This window comes from Mustelus asterias, chromosome 9 (genome assembly GCF_964213995.1).
Source record: "Mustelus asterias chromosome 9, sMusAst1.hap1.1, whole genome shotgun sequence".
In the NCBI taxonomy this organism is placed as follows: domain Eukaryota; kingdom Metazoa; phylum Chordata; class Chondrichthyes; order Carcharhiniformes; family Triakidae; genus Mustelus; species Mustelus asterias.
The window spans coordinates 18760984-18774626 of NC_135809.1; the positions used below are offsets into that span (position 1 = coordinate 18760984).

A 13643-nucleotide genomic window follows, 5' to 3' on the forward strand; every position below is an offset into this window, starting at 1 on the left:
AAGGTGAACACAACCAAAAAAAGAACAATTGATCCTAGTCAGACCTGTTCATTGTCTCTCCCAAAGGTCTTTCATATGAATAATTAATCTGTAATTAAAACTAGTTACCAGCACCTATTTTAAAACTCTTAATGCTGATATTCCAAGAGCCTATACTTTGTCAACAATCCAACCAAGTCATGCTTAAATCCTGACCTCTGTTGTTCAGCCAATTATATAAGTCACATATTACACTACTATTCTAAGGCTACACATGAAGGTAATGGAACATGTTGACCGTTTAAATCCAGGTGCCTATCTTTCTTTCAGCCATGTCAGAGGAAATCAAGGCATTGGAGAAGCAATCCTTTAGCAAGTACATTGCCAGCAATGAACAAGAGACCTAAACTAACCAACCGGAATGGTTTCTACAGTGGCAGCCACGGCAATAGTGACAGAACCAATTATTTTGCTTTGGGATATTACAGCAATGTGACGAGGAAGATGTGGAGTGTCACATCGCTAAAATACTAGGGTAAGTCCATCTCACTTTCATTTCTATTTTTGAATCTATACTGATCTAAAGGGGAAAAAAAATTGTTAAAATTTCTTGATATTTTACTTGGAACACACTTGCATTTTACATGCATATACCATTTAGTCTTTAAACATTGTACCCAACATGCCTCCAATGTATATCTATCAATATTTTGATAGTGTTGTGACTATTTTTGTTTTAAAGGTGACTGTTAGTGCATTGGGTCCTCCATTAGTTTGTGTTAGCTGATGCTATAAAATAGCAAACTGATTTCATGGAAGGATTACAGTACAGAAGGAGGCCATTCAGCCCTTCATGAACCAACTTTTAGAAATGGGACCATGCAGCTTAGTTAATTCAAGTGAATAAGAAAAGATGACATATTCTCATCATCTTAACATGACTATGAATCTGAGACAAATAATTTAAGGATTTGTAGACCGTACCCAGATCGTGTACATTACAGACCACAAAAACATACAGTAAATTAAAAAATAAATGTTTAATATGTTCATATGTTCACAAACATAAAATATTGAACAATAACAATAGGTTGTAACAAAATTGCACAAAAATATTTTATATTAACGACTTCACAAAAATAGCAGAAAATAATTCGAGATGGATGTGATTAAATGCCAGGTGATTTTTAGAATTTTATTTTATCCAGCAGTGTTTCCTGTATTTGCGTGCTTGTACATGTCTATCGCACTAAAGTGTAGACTTATTGCAGGGAACAGGGTTAATACAGAAAAAAAACATTGCTATTATCAATGATATACATGTTTTATATACAGTTTCTGTAATGAATGATTTCAGCATAACTAGATCCTGCCTCAGTAAACAGCCCAAGCACCCCGTGCGGCATATACACATTATTTATAATTAGCTCACCCACTTTCCCACTTTTTCACTTCATTGACAACTGATTCCAGATACTTACATTTGTAAAATGAGTCACTTTAAGTCTTACCCAGTGACACTTCTGAGACAAGCTATGCTTAACATCACTTCATATGCAGCATTTCTCCAGAGAAATCCTCATTATGGCTAAAATCCCTTTACCTTTTCGAAAGTCTAAAGTCCTTGATGCCAGTATAACACTGCAGTAAGTAACAGCAGCACCAATATTATATTAACTTCATTGCTGAAATCTTTAAAATAAATATATTTTCTGATGATGTTAACAAAATTGAACAATGTACATCTCTAAATATCAGAAATGTATATTTCCATTGATACATATTTTACAGGAAGTTATCATGCAGATCATGCTTATTGGAATAGAACTATATACACATAGTAACTCATCTAGTTAACAGATACAGATATAAGTCGATAATTAAGACATGAATATGAATGTCCAGTATGGTTTCAGCTAAACCAGCTAGGCATTTCTTGTCGGATTGAAATGTTACCCCAGATGATGGATATGTTACCTCTTTTCATGTTTGTGCCTTCCTGAAGCCATTAAGAATGAGCGCTTGTCTCTGCTTGCGTGTAACCAGTAAAGACAACATCTTTGCAGTTATCTGCATGTAAACAATTGGAAACACTCAGTTCTATACACTTCATTACTCATCTGCTCTACAGAACAGTAATAAATCTCGACATGCAGAACAGTTGGCCAATGTTTTTGGTCAGCAAATGGTGCGATACACACACACATATATATGTATATATATATATATCCAGAGCCATCCACGTTCCAGAAAGTGCACATTGCTTGCAGACGATGGGACAGAATGTTCCATGCAAATGATTTTAACCCAAGCCACATTGCGTGGACTCAGACAGAAGTCAAGACATCTTCGAAATGGATCAAAGTCACAGAAATGAAGGTCCAATGGAGTGATATCATTTGGAAGCACATGTTTGTATTCAGTATCTCCCTGAAAAACACTTGTCATTGAACATAGTGGCTAAGCAGATCTTCTAAATGCCCTTCGTTTGCAATGGTAATGCAGTAAAATTAACATATAAGCGAAAAAGCATTACTTTGCAAAGATTAAATGCAAAGATCAGAAACTTCAGCTAATGCAGTATATCTTTATATTTACAGTTATATCATGCAGGTTTTATTTAAAATTTTACTCGTAGGTCTATACTTAAAGCTGCTCTCTTAATTATATTATACTGCGGCAGAAGTTAACTTGAATAAATTATTCTATGCTTCTTTACAATATAGATGGAATGGGAGATCGAGAACGTCTCAGGGGACAAGGTGAGCTGTAGGGTGAAGCTACTGGAGACAGTCTTAGAGCATTACCAGCCAAGCCAGCTATGTTGTTTAAGCTTCTGGACTTTTCATATCCTTATACGGAAAGAAAAATGCACAGATATCAGTTTGCATCAGTTAACAGCCATGAAAACAACATTACAAAATGCAGTGCAATCAAAAGTGTTTCTTTTTACGACTAGCTGGTTTGTTTGTAAACTGTCACATCAAGAATGATTTAGGATTCATAGCTCCCTCTGTGCAAAAATGCATTCACGAATGTGCTAAAATAGTGCTTCATACAAACATATAACTAGTGTGCCACAAATGGAGCATAAAGGAATTTACATTTCTAGCTGTCAAAAAGGCACTAAATATTGGTAGTGGTTTTTATAATATGATTAGTTCTGACCACTGGATTAAATAGGGTCAAGACATCGAAAAAGAAAGGCACTTGCAAATTGAAAAGCTTTTGGAATAACTTCATTGTATAGAAATTAGAAATGTCCAGTTTGCATTTTTTTCCATTCAAAAATGAGGTAAAGGTAAAAAGAGGGTCGGTGCAGGCTCGATGGGCTGAATGGCCTCTTCTGCACTATAGTGATTCTAAGTAAAACAAAAACTGCTTGGCCAAGGATATTCTGTGCTATTCTAAAGAATCAACTCAAGTAACAAAACACAGCTTGTGGGTGAGCTATTGGGATATGGTGAGCTATTGGGATATGTCTGTACTAACTGTGGCATCGATGGACTTATATGTGTGAGAACTGACTGTTGTTTGATTAAATTTAAAAACATACACAAACGCACACTTAAAAATGTATACCAGGATGTTTGTTAGCTAATGCATTACAAGAAAAATGGCTGCACAGAAAGATATGACATGAAAAATGCACAACATTTTCTACATTAGTTTACGCAATTAATGTCAAAAACTTCTCTTTAGATGTCTAAGTAGAATTGCATACCTTTCCTGATCCCTCCATCAGTATTACACGCATAATCACCCGTTGTCAGCAAGAAACATGTTCCCCCTCTTCTGTTTCTGTCTCTGGTGCTAGATCGTCTGAATGGAAGTCTCTCTTCAGGTGATAGTGGCTGGTCACCTCCTGCACTGTCTTCACCTGACAACACTGTTCACATCACCATTCTATTTATTGTTTCTGAATGTATACCGCTACTTCATAACAACAGTCTACAGTCTGAATTGACGATAGAGACATGCAAGTTTACGGATGACGCGACCTTTTGAAATCTTAATTTCTTCTCAACACACCAACTAATGAGGCACGGAGAAGCAGCCAAAACACATCAGGCAAAGGATAAGGCACTCACTGGGGAAAAAATCCATCCAGCCCTGGGGGTTATTCAATGGACATGCACATTCACATATAGTCACAAAGAGAGAACTGATGCCATGCACTACTGTTGCAAAATACCGATTATTGTATTATGGACCACTGCTTCTCGAATGTGCGAACACTTCAGGAGCACAAACATAACAATACCCCTCAGTACAGGAATCAGCAAGCTAATATTCACACACATTTCAAGTGATTTGCAAAAGAGGCAAAAGCAATGTGAGAGAAGAAAAACCTTTTCACAAAGAGGGGGCCTGGAATGCACTGGCTGGGAGTGCGGTGGGGGCAGGTTCAACCAAGGCCTTTGAGAGGGCATTAGATGATAATGTGAATAAGAACAATGTGCAAGGATAAGGGGGATGAGGCAGGAGAATGGCATCAAGTCATAATGTTCGTTTGGAGAGCTGGCTCAGACACAATCGCCGGAATTCTATCACCCCGCCAGGGAATCAGAGTGGGCGAGGGGCGGACAATGGGTAGGTCCATTGGTCTTGGGTGAGATTTTCCAGTCTCGGGTCAAGCGAGGCTGTAAAATCACGCCCATTGGGCCGAAGAGCCTCCTGCACTGTAACAATTCTGCGATTCTGTGAATATTATGGATTGGAAGGTAGACTTCGAAGAATGTTGGTTTCATTTAATTGTATTAAACCTGGCATTCAGTTAAACAATTTATGCTCCATTCTCTGTCCATTCAATGACAAATCTATTTACATTGGTTTGGCTTATTTGTATAGAATTTTTATCACAGTACATTTTAAGATGGTATATAAAAATGACATATTGTAATCCACTTAAAATTTAGTTGAAAATGTATAGTTAAAATATTAAAAATATTGTTGCTGAAACCTCATCCCCCTGACACTAAGGGACAATTTAGCGTGGCCAATCCACCTAACCAGCACATCTTTGGAGTGTGGGAGGAAACCGGAGCATCTGGAGGAAACCTGCACAGACACAGGGAGAGCGTGCAAACTCCACTCAGACAGTGACCCAAGCCAGGAATTGAACCCAGGTCCCTGGCGCTGTGAGGCAGCAGTGCTAACCACTGTGCCACCGCACCACCCACAATATTTTTCAGATATATATTTTCTCATTACTAGGGTAAATGCATGGGGTTATGGGGAGAGGGCCTGGGTGGAATTGTGGTCAGTGCACACTCGATGGGCCAAATGGCCTCCTTCTGCACTGTATGATTCTATGATTGTCTAAAACATAATATATTAGTAGGATGTCTAAGAAATTTGCAGTGGCAGGTATATATCAGCTTTGCATTTGTTTTCTAGATTGTCTTATATTTTTAGCTGCACTTTAAATCAAATGTGACCAACGCTCTTCTGTATAAGATAAATGAATGTTACATTCATTCAAAATTCTCAAGGATTCTCAATAGCTTATGCAGCATTTCACACAGGGTCATTCATCTTCTTGTGTGGGTTGGAGGGACACAGAACATCAAGGGAACTTATGTAATGGAGTCTGCCCTTTAAATAGACAGGTGCCAGCAACCTTTGACCTTTCCCTTCCTGGCTGAGATTCTCCGGTGCCGCTGCATTGAATGGAGTTTTGGCTGAGCGCCAAATTCTCCATTCTCGCTGGCAGCAGGGTGGGTGTGGATGAGGTCGGAGAATCCCAGCCCATAAAGTCCAACAGGTTCCCCATGTACATGGATATCAGATATCCCTCCATGGTCTTCATCCATGTAATCATTCACACCCAACAAGAAAATGGGTAAGATCTCCACGTAAACTTTCAGGGAATTTAGTTCATTTTGACAATGTTGCAAAGGGGGAAATAACAATTAATTAGAAGCCTATTTGTCACATTCTCCACAGTGTTCCTATCCACGCCATGTTAATTCACTATGGCCAATCTGATGTTACTTCATCTAAGATGGATTTGATACCCCAGTTCTCAGGCACTGTCAGGAGACCCAGTCTTGTTACTTTGAAGTTGATGATATTCTAGATCTCAAAACCGACCAACCTGAATATTAGTGTAATGTTTTGCAGGAATAAGTTACATAAGATGCTGGGTTATCTCTTGAAACAGCAAGAGTTTATCGGTTTACTACAATTGTGCAGTGGGGAGGGGTTTTGGACCTACATAAATAATTTCAAACTTAATTTGCGGACCTCTCTTGGACCCTGTAATGACTTCAATCAGGCCATTGAGGCTGGCCTATTGGAATATGAACTCCCTGATTAAGGAGTCAATTGATGGGTCAATCAGGGAGTCTTTTCCTTGTATTTAACTGGGAGTGTCAGTTTCTCTGGTACTCCCGAAAGGTAGACTGCTGATTGATAGTGCTCTGTGTACTGCTGTTGGAATTGTAAATAAAGGGAATTTGGGGAAGGGACTTCTGCCTCAGAAGACTTATTACAGACCCTAATTAAAAAGAGGACTTCTGGATACAACATGCAAGTATAAAATGGCATAAAACAAAAAAAAAACAAATGCTGGAAATACTCAGCAGGTCAGATGGCATCTGTGGAGAGGAAGAGTTAACATTTAGGTCGATGACCTTCTCCTCAAATCTGATGAAAGGTCACCAATCTGGAATATTAACTGGGTTTTTCTGGGCTGAAGCTGCCTATCTGCGGAGTACTTCCAGCAAGTTTGTTTGTATTTCAGATTTCCACCATCTGCCATATTTTGCTTTCTTATAGATGTAAACGGGCACCCAGTTATAGGCCCTTTCAAAATGGTGCTGGCGACATTGTTGGGGTTAACATAGGAGTAAGGTTGCCGACCCCATTTTGAGGCTAACACCATTAATGCCAAGCACAACATGTTATAATCACGACTGCAACATGTATATATATATACATATGTATATACATATAGGCATCAAGTACATCAAGACATTTCTTCATTTGCTATACACATCTCATAACATCGCATAGAATTTCAATCCAGTGAACAATTTTGTAGCCTGCAAGAAGAGGTGCGAATGAAAATAAAAATCTTTTACTAAATGGTGAAGCTGCACTTCCTTAATGGCAAATAAATCTTTAAAATTCATGACAGGTAAAGCTACATATCCAATTGCAAGGCACACATGAGCAATCTTCAACATCCTCCTGAAACAGGCATGAGGTTGGCACAAGGGTTTGTGCTGACTGGCCAAAGCTGTCAGTGAAATGCTGGCATGGAACAAGGAAGGACTGGCACCTCCTGGCTTCCCAATAACAAGAACTAAATAATAACTAATAAGAACTAAAACGTTAATTGGCTATTTTTTTTCCCCAACCATCCCGTGCAGGACCCACTGGGTGGGCCTCTCAATGGCCTGACACAAATCAGCGAAGGGTGCACAGCTCACGTGTACCATTTGCACCTGAAAGTGGAAACTGGCACCCTACAACTGTCGTTGGGCTCTGATTTGAATATTTAAGCAGCCTCCTAATGGACCCATGTGCAAAATGCATCTGACGGGCTGATGAGCATAAAGTCACCTGGAGTAGCTGCCTCTCTGTCCGGTTTTGCCAGTCTTCTATTTTTCAGGTGAAAAATAGGTTGACAGCAGATGAAATGGCCTTTTCCCCCACCCCCGATGTCAAAATTAAGCCTCGTTTTCTTTGTGTCGATGAATGGGGCTGTGACTAACAAGTAACATTTGGTCAAATACTGATTTGATCCCTGATGTTCTTTCAGAAGGATCCTGGGTAGAATGCTTAGTTTACTTAGATATTTCCATTAGGATGCCTTAATTGAGTCTGAAATGATCAAGTTAATTATTTTAGACCGATTCTAATGTATAGACCCCTGCATTGTGTTTTGCTCATGACTGAGGTTAAAAAGTTAGACAATGTTACTTTTTTAATTGAACAGCTGTACATTCACTTTTCAACCGTATTGAGTGGACTGGTCTACTTCTGGAGTTTACCAGCTATACATTTTCCATTCTCTGCAGATTTGTCTTACCTGTTCTGTTGCACTCCAGCTTATCTTTCCCATAAGGACAAACGTCACCTTGAGTGCTGTTGCAAGGCGTGTTCAGATCTGTTTTGCAATAAGTCGGAGACCCTGCTTGAGGAGCTTGGGAGATGTGTTTCTTTCTCTTCCTTGGAAGCTTCTGTTTTGCCATGGCCAGTGAATAGTACATTCCAAAATTATTGACAATGACGGGCACAGGCATTGCTATCGTAAGCACGCCCGCCAACGCACAGAGCGCCCCTACCAACATGCCCGACCAGGTCTGAGGGTACATGTCTCCATACCCAAGTGTGGTCATCGTGACGACGGCCCACCAGAATCCAATGGGGATATTTTTGAACTTGGTGTGGTGACTGGCTGTTGGGTCATTCGGGTTCGCTCCTATTCTCTCCGCATAATAAATCATTGTAGCAAATATCAACACACCCAGAGCCAAGAAAATGATTAAGAGCAGAAATTCATTTGTGCTCGCACGTAGAGTGTGTCCAAGCACTCTTAATCCCACAAAGTGACGGGTTAGCTTGAAGATTCGCAGAATTCTGACAAACCTTACCACCCTGAGGAAGCCCAGCACATCTTTTGCAGCCTTCGAGGAAAGTCCACGGAGTCCCACCTCCAAGTAAAAGGGTAAAATTGCAACAAAGTCAATAATATTTAGAAGATTTTTGATGAATTCAAGTTTGTCAGGGCAGAATATAATTCGAACTAAAAATTCAATGGTAAACCATACTACACATACACCTTCAATGTATGTCAACGCTGGGTCTGTTTCGATCTCTAAGTGCTGGACTAATTGAGATGAATTCCCATTTATTACGTGTTCCGTTTTGTTAACAATCTTGTTAAATGCCTCATGTGTCTCGAGACAAAAGGTGGTGATTGAGACGAGGATGAACAATAAGGAGGCAAAGGCAATAAACTGAAAAAGAAAGAACAAACATGCAATTATTTACAATTTAGACAACAGTTTCAAGTGAGTGTACTTGTCATCAAAACAAACCTATGAACAGACAAAAGTGATCGGTAATTATTTACACGAATTAAGTCTGTAAATAGCAATATTTTTGCATCTAATCTGATAATTCTGCTTTACAATATTCACCCACTGATGAAGAACCCATTATTGCTAAATGCACTACATTTTATAAGTAATAAGTCAAATATTAGCGCATGCACTTTCTCATCATATTAAGAATGCGGTTCTGCAAATGACTGATGTAATCTTGTATAACCAGTCAACAATCACAACCTCAATTTTACAGTATTGTATTTACAAACTGCATTACTATTATTCAATTTCATTGCAACAATTTTGACATTATCATTTGCATTCATGCAATCCAATATCCAAGTACCTTTTATAATCTATCAACATTCAAAGCAGATTTGGTTCCTGTTGTGTGGATTCTTTTAGGCAGCTTGATTAATTTAAATCTTTTCATTAAGTATTTCATTTCACAAAGGCAAAAAACTTTATTCAGTTCAATGAAATTCTTCAATTAGTTTTTATTAAAACATTGAAATGTTAGAATCAAAAGCCAAGAGAAACTAAAAATATTAAGAAAATACAAACATACAATTAAGACAAGACAAATCTCTTTCTGCCAAAAGGGAGATCTCTGATTTCACCTACAGTTCCTCAATCTGAGTTACTGATGTCTTTTGTGTTCCAGGTATCTGAAACATTGGGAAATTGCTCAAACAATTGGTGGTACTCTCCCATTTTTGAGAGTAAGTGAAGGGCTGTACCAACGGCTCCCTTCCCATTGGCCAGAAAGGCAGGGTCCCGGGTGGCACAGTAGCACAGTGGTTAGCACTGCTGCCCCACAGCGCCAGGGACCCAGGTTCGATTCCTGGCTTGGGTCATTGTCTGTGTGGAGTTTGCACATTCTTCCCGTGTCTGCGTGAGTTTCCTCCGAGTGCTCTGGTTTCCTCCCACATTCTGAAAGACGTGCTGGTTAGGTGCATTGACTCGAACAGGCGCCGAAGTGTGGCGACTCGGGGAATTTCAAAGTAACTTCATTGCAATGTTAATGTAAGCTTTACTTGTGACTAATAAATACATTTTAACTTTAAGAGATTCTGCGCCTGGAACCTCATTAATTACATAGAAACATAGAAACCCTACAGTGCAGAAGGAGGCCATTCGGCCCATCGAGTCTGCACCGACCACAATCCCACCCAAGCCCTACCCCCACATATTTACCCGCTAATCCCTCTAACTACACATCTCAGGGACAATTTTTAACCTGGCCAATCAACCTAAACCACACATCTTTGGACTGTGGGAGGAAACCGGAGCACCCAGAGGAAACCCACGCAGACACGAGGGGAATGTGCAAACTCCACACAGACAGTGACCCGAGCCGGGAATCGAACCCGGGACCCTGGAGCTGTGAAGCAGCAGTGCTAACCACTGTGCTACCGTGCCGCCCGTCAATTATGCATAGGTGAGCTCCCATCTGACTCTCCTGGTGGGCCAGCAGCTGATTTTTCTGCCCACCATCAGCTGGCAGGTTCAAAGGACCCTGCGCCATATTTAAATACCAATCCAGCGCACTCATATCACTCTCTCCAGTCCACCTGGCTTCGCCAGGCTACACAGGATGTCAGCCACTTAAGAAAAGGTCTGTTCCTTGATTCGAGTACCCTCCCCACATGCCCAATCCTGCGAGGTGCCCATGCCCAACTTGGACCTCAATCCACCATATCTGGCGTCTTGTGCATCCCTTGCCACTAAATGATGTGGTTCCCCTGTGACCCACCTTCTTTGTGAGCTTTTCATGCAACCTTGTTATTCCCCTTGGCATTCCCTTGGTCTTCCATTCTACATCTTCTTCATCCACTTCCTTGCCCCTCTGCCTGCCATTGTGAGCCCTTGCCCTTCCCCCACCCTTGCACAGCCCTCCTTCCACATTGCCTCCTTGACTTAATTAGGCCTCCACCCCTCCCCAACCCAACCCTATTCTGGGTCGAGTTTAAGTCTTTTTTGTGATGGCTGCATGAGGCTGCAGAATGGTGGCCAGCATATGAAGAGCAGTACAGCATTGTGTCGGAAAGCTCATTGCACTGACCTCAAAGTCTCATGCAAATGACGATTTTAAAGTTTATTTATTAGCGCCACATTCCGGCATCTGTTCGGGTACACTGAGGGAGAATTTAGCACGGCCACTGCAGCTAACCACCATGTCTTTCGGACTGTGGGAGGAAACCGGAGCACCCAGAGGAAACCCACGCAGACATGAGAAGAATGTGCAGACTCCACACAGACAGTGACCCAAGCCGGGAATCAAAGCCTGGCGCTGTGAGACAGCAGTGCTAACCATTGTGTCGCCCCCATGGAGGACCATCTTGTGCACGTCACTCTTTAGCAACCGAGTGTGAGACTGACATTGTCTTGTCTGGTGTGACATAAGGTTGAAAGGCCTGATGGGATGCCAGTGAGCAGCTGTTTTAATAATCATTCATGAGATGCAAATGAATGCAAATGACATTCACACCACCAGCCAGCAGGAAGACGGAACTACCATTAACCTGCCATTGGGAGAATTGCAATGTGGTTTTACAGCCAAGGGCTTTTAATGTTTTGGCTCCCACCAGATTCTCCATTCCCGTCTGCCTCCAGACCTGCCACAGTGAGGATGGGAGAATTCCACCAACGCCAATGATTATGTGATTCAAAATGATCTCTATACAAATTTTGAAAGGTGCAAAGGGAATGAATTGATAAAGGATTAACCCAACAAAATAATCTGAAATGATGATTTGTACAAGAAGAATATTTAATTATTATTTTACATTTATTAAAATATACTCAAAACTAAGTCTAGGAAATGTCACTCAGTCAGTTCTCATTAGATCAGTTATATTTCATACAACATGCCACTGAACTGCCTGTAAAAATGCTCCTATAATGAAGCTACTACTGACTTGCTAAAATGTGAATCGTACCAAAGATGTGCAGGTTAGGTGGATTGATCATGCTAAATTGCCCCTTAGTGACCCAAGATGTGTGGGTTAGGGGGTTTAGTGGGGTAAATAAGTGGGGGCACGGGGATAGGTCTGAGTAAGATGCTCTATCGGAGAGAGTCAGTGCAGACTCGATGGGCTGAATGGCCTGCTTGTGCAGGATTTTATGGCCTTACTTGACCCGAGACCGGAAAATCCCGCCAGAGGTCAACGGACTTTCCCATTGTCCGCCCCTCGCCTGCTCCGATTCCTGTGGCAGGCGGGGCGGTAGAATTCCGGAGTATGATTCAATACGTGTAAGGAGCTCAAACCAAAAATGTTGGTTAATTCCATTCTAGTGGGCTATGCATCGAGCTCAATTGTTCGTTATTTTGATTGAAACGGATAAAAGTTAAGACAACGTAAGGTACTTAGAATTCCATGCATCAGCTCATGTCTGTATTAGCACCCATTCTACGTCATACTTAGAAAAGTATGAGCCCGTATCAAAGTAATTATCTGCAGAAATTCTCCCTGTTATCCATTTAATATGATTAGGCGGCACGGTAGCACAGTGGTTAGCACTGCTGCTTCACAGTTCCAGGGACCTGGGTTCGATTCCCAGCTTGGGTCACTGTCTGTGTGGAGTTTGCACATTCTCCTCATGTATGCATGGGTTTCCTCCGGGTGCTCCGGTTTCCTCCCACAGTCCAAAGATGTGCGGGTTAGGTCGATTGGCCATGCTAAAATTGCCCCTTAGTGTCCTGAGATGCATAGGTTAGAGGGATTAGCGGGTAAATATGTAGGGATATTGGGGTAGGGCCTGGGTGGGATTGTGGTCGGTGCAGACTCGATGGGCCCAATGGCCTCTTTCTGCACTGTAGGGTTTCTATGATTCTATGATTTAATATGACTACTTCTACCATATACCACTGCTTCTTTGGATGATTCGGTTCTATAAGAGGCCACAATGATCTTGAAGGTCTGTGAAGAACTACACTGTAACACCCATCTTCCACGAGCAGCTAATAAAGCACAGAGATTTACAGCATGGAAACAGGCTCTTCGGCCCAACTTGCCCATGCCGCCCTTTTTTTTAAACTCCAAAGCTAGTCCCAATTGCCCGCGATTAACATTTGACCACCCAGGACACTTTCTCCCAAGTTGGGTTTACGGAGTAGGGTATCTTCCCCACTTTGTGTTCCTGACTCGGGAGTGGAAAGCCAGACATTTTCAGGAAGTGTTAATTCCTGTGGATCTAGCAGCAGGCACAGAGAGCTTCTGCCTCAGATATATATCAGAGCCATCTAATTTTATCTGAGAATGCTTTTTTTATGAGTGCATAAGTAGGTTTACATTAGTACTGCAATGAAGTCACTGTGAAAATCCCTAGTCACCACACTCGGGCACCTGTTCGGTTACACTGAGGGAAAAGTTTATGTGGCCATGTACCTAACCAGCACGTCTTTCGGACTGTGGGAGAAAACCAGAGCACCCGGAGGAAACCCATGCAGACATGGGGAGAATGTGCAAACTCTGCACAGACAGTGACCCAAGCTAGGAATCAAACCTGGGTCCCTGGCGCTCTGAGGCAGCAGTGCTAACCACTGTGCCACCATGCCGCCAATGAATGAAGATAATTTAAGACAGTTCTGAATTGTTC

General features: G+C 41.4%; 1 protein-coding gene across 6 annotated transcripts in view; it reads right to left on the reverse strand.

Moving 5' to 3' along the window:
* Nucleotides 1-1001: 1001 nt before the first annotated feature.
* The window catches only part of LOC144499081 (voltage-gated potassium channel KCNC2-like), a 149201-nt gene continuing 136559 nt past the window's right edge, over nucleotides 1002-13643 (reverse strand). Inside the window, exons 2-4 of one of the 6 annotated variants that reach the window (XM_078221147.1) lie at nucleotides 8021-8951; nucleotides 3704-3868; nucleotides 1002-2049 (exon numbers count right to left, since the gene is read on the reverse strand). In XM_078221147.1, coding sequence (XP_078077273.1) covers nucleotides 1988-2049; nucleotides 3704-3868; nucleotides 8021-8951 — 1158 coding nt within the window. In that variant the 3' untranslated portion in view covers nucleotides 1002-1987. Of the gene's footprint in view, nucleotides 2050-2694; nucleotides 2832-3703; nucleotides 3869-8020; nucleotides 8952-13643 lie in introns of those variants that run through there. The other 5 variants (XM_078221146.1, XM_078221145.1, XM_078221144.1 and 2 more) reach the window with 5 other exon arrangements.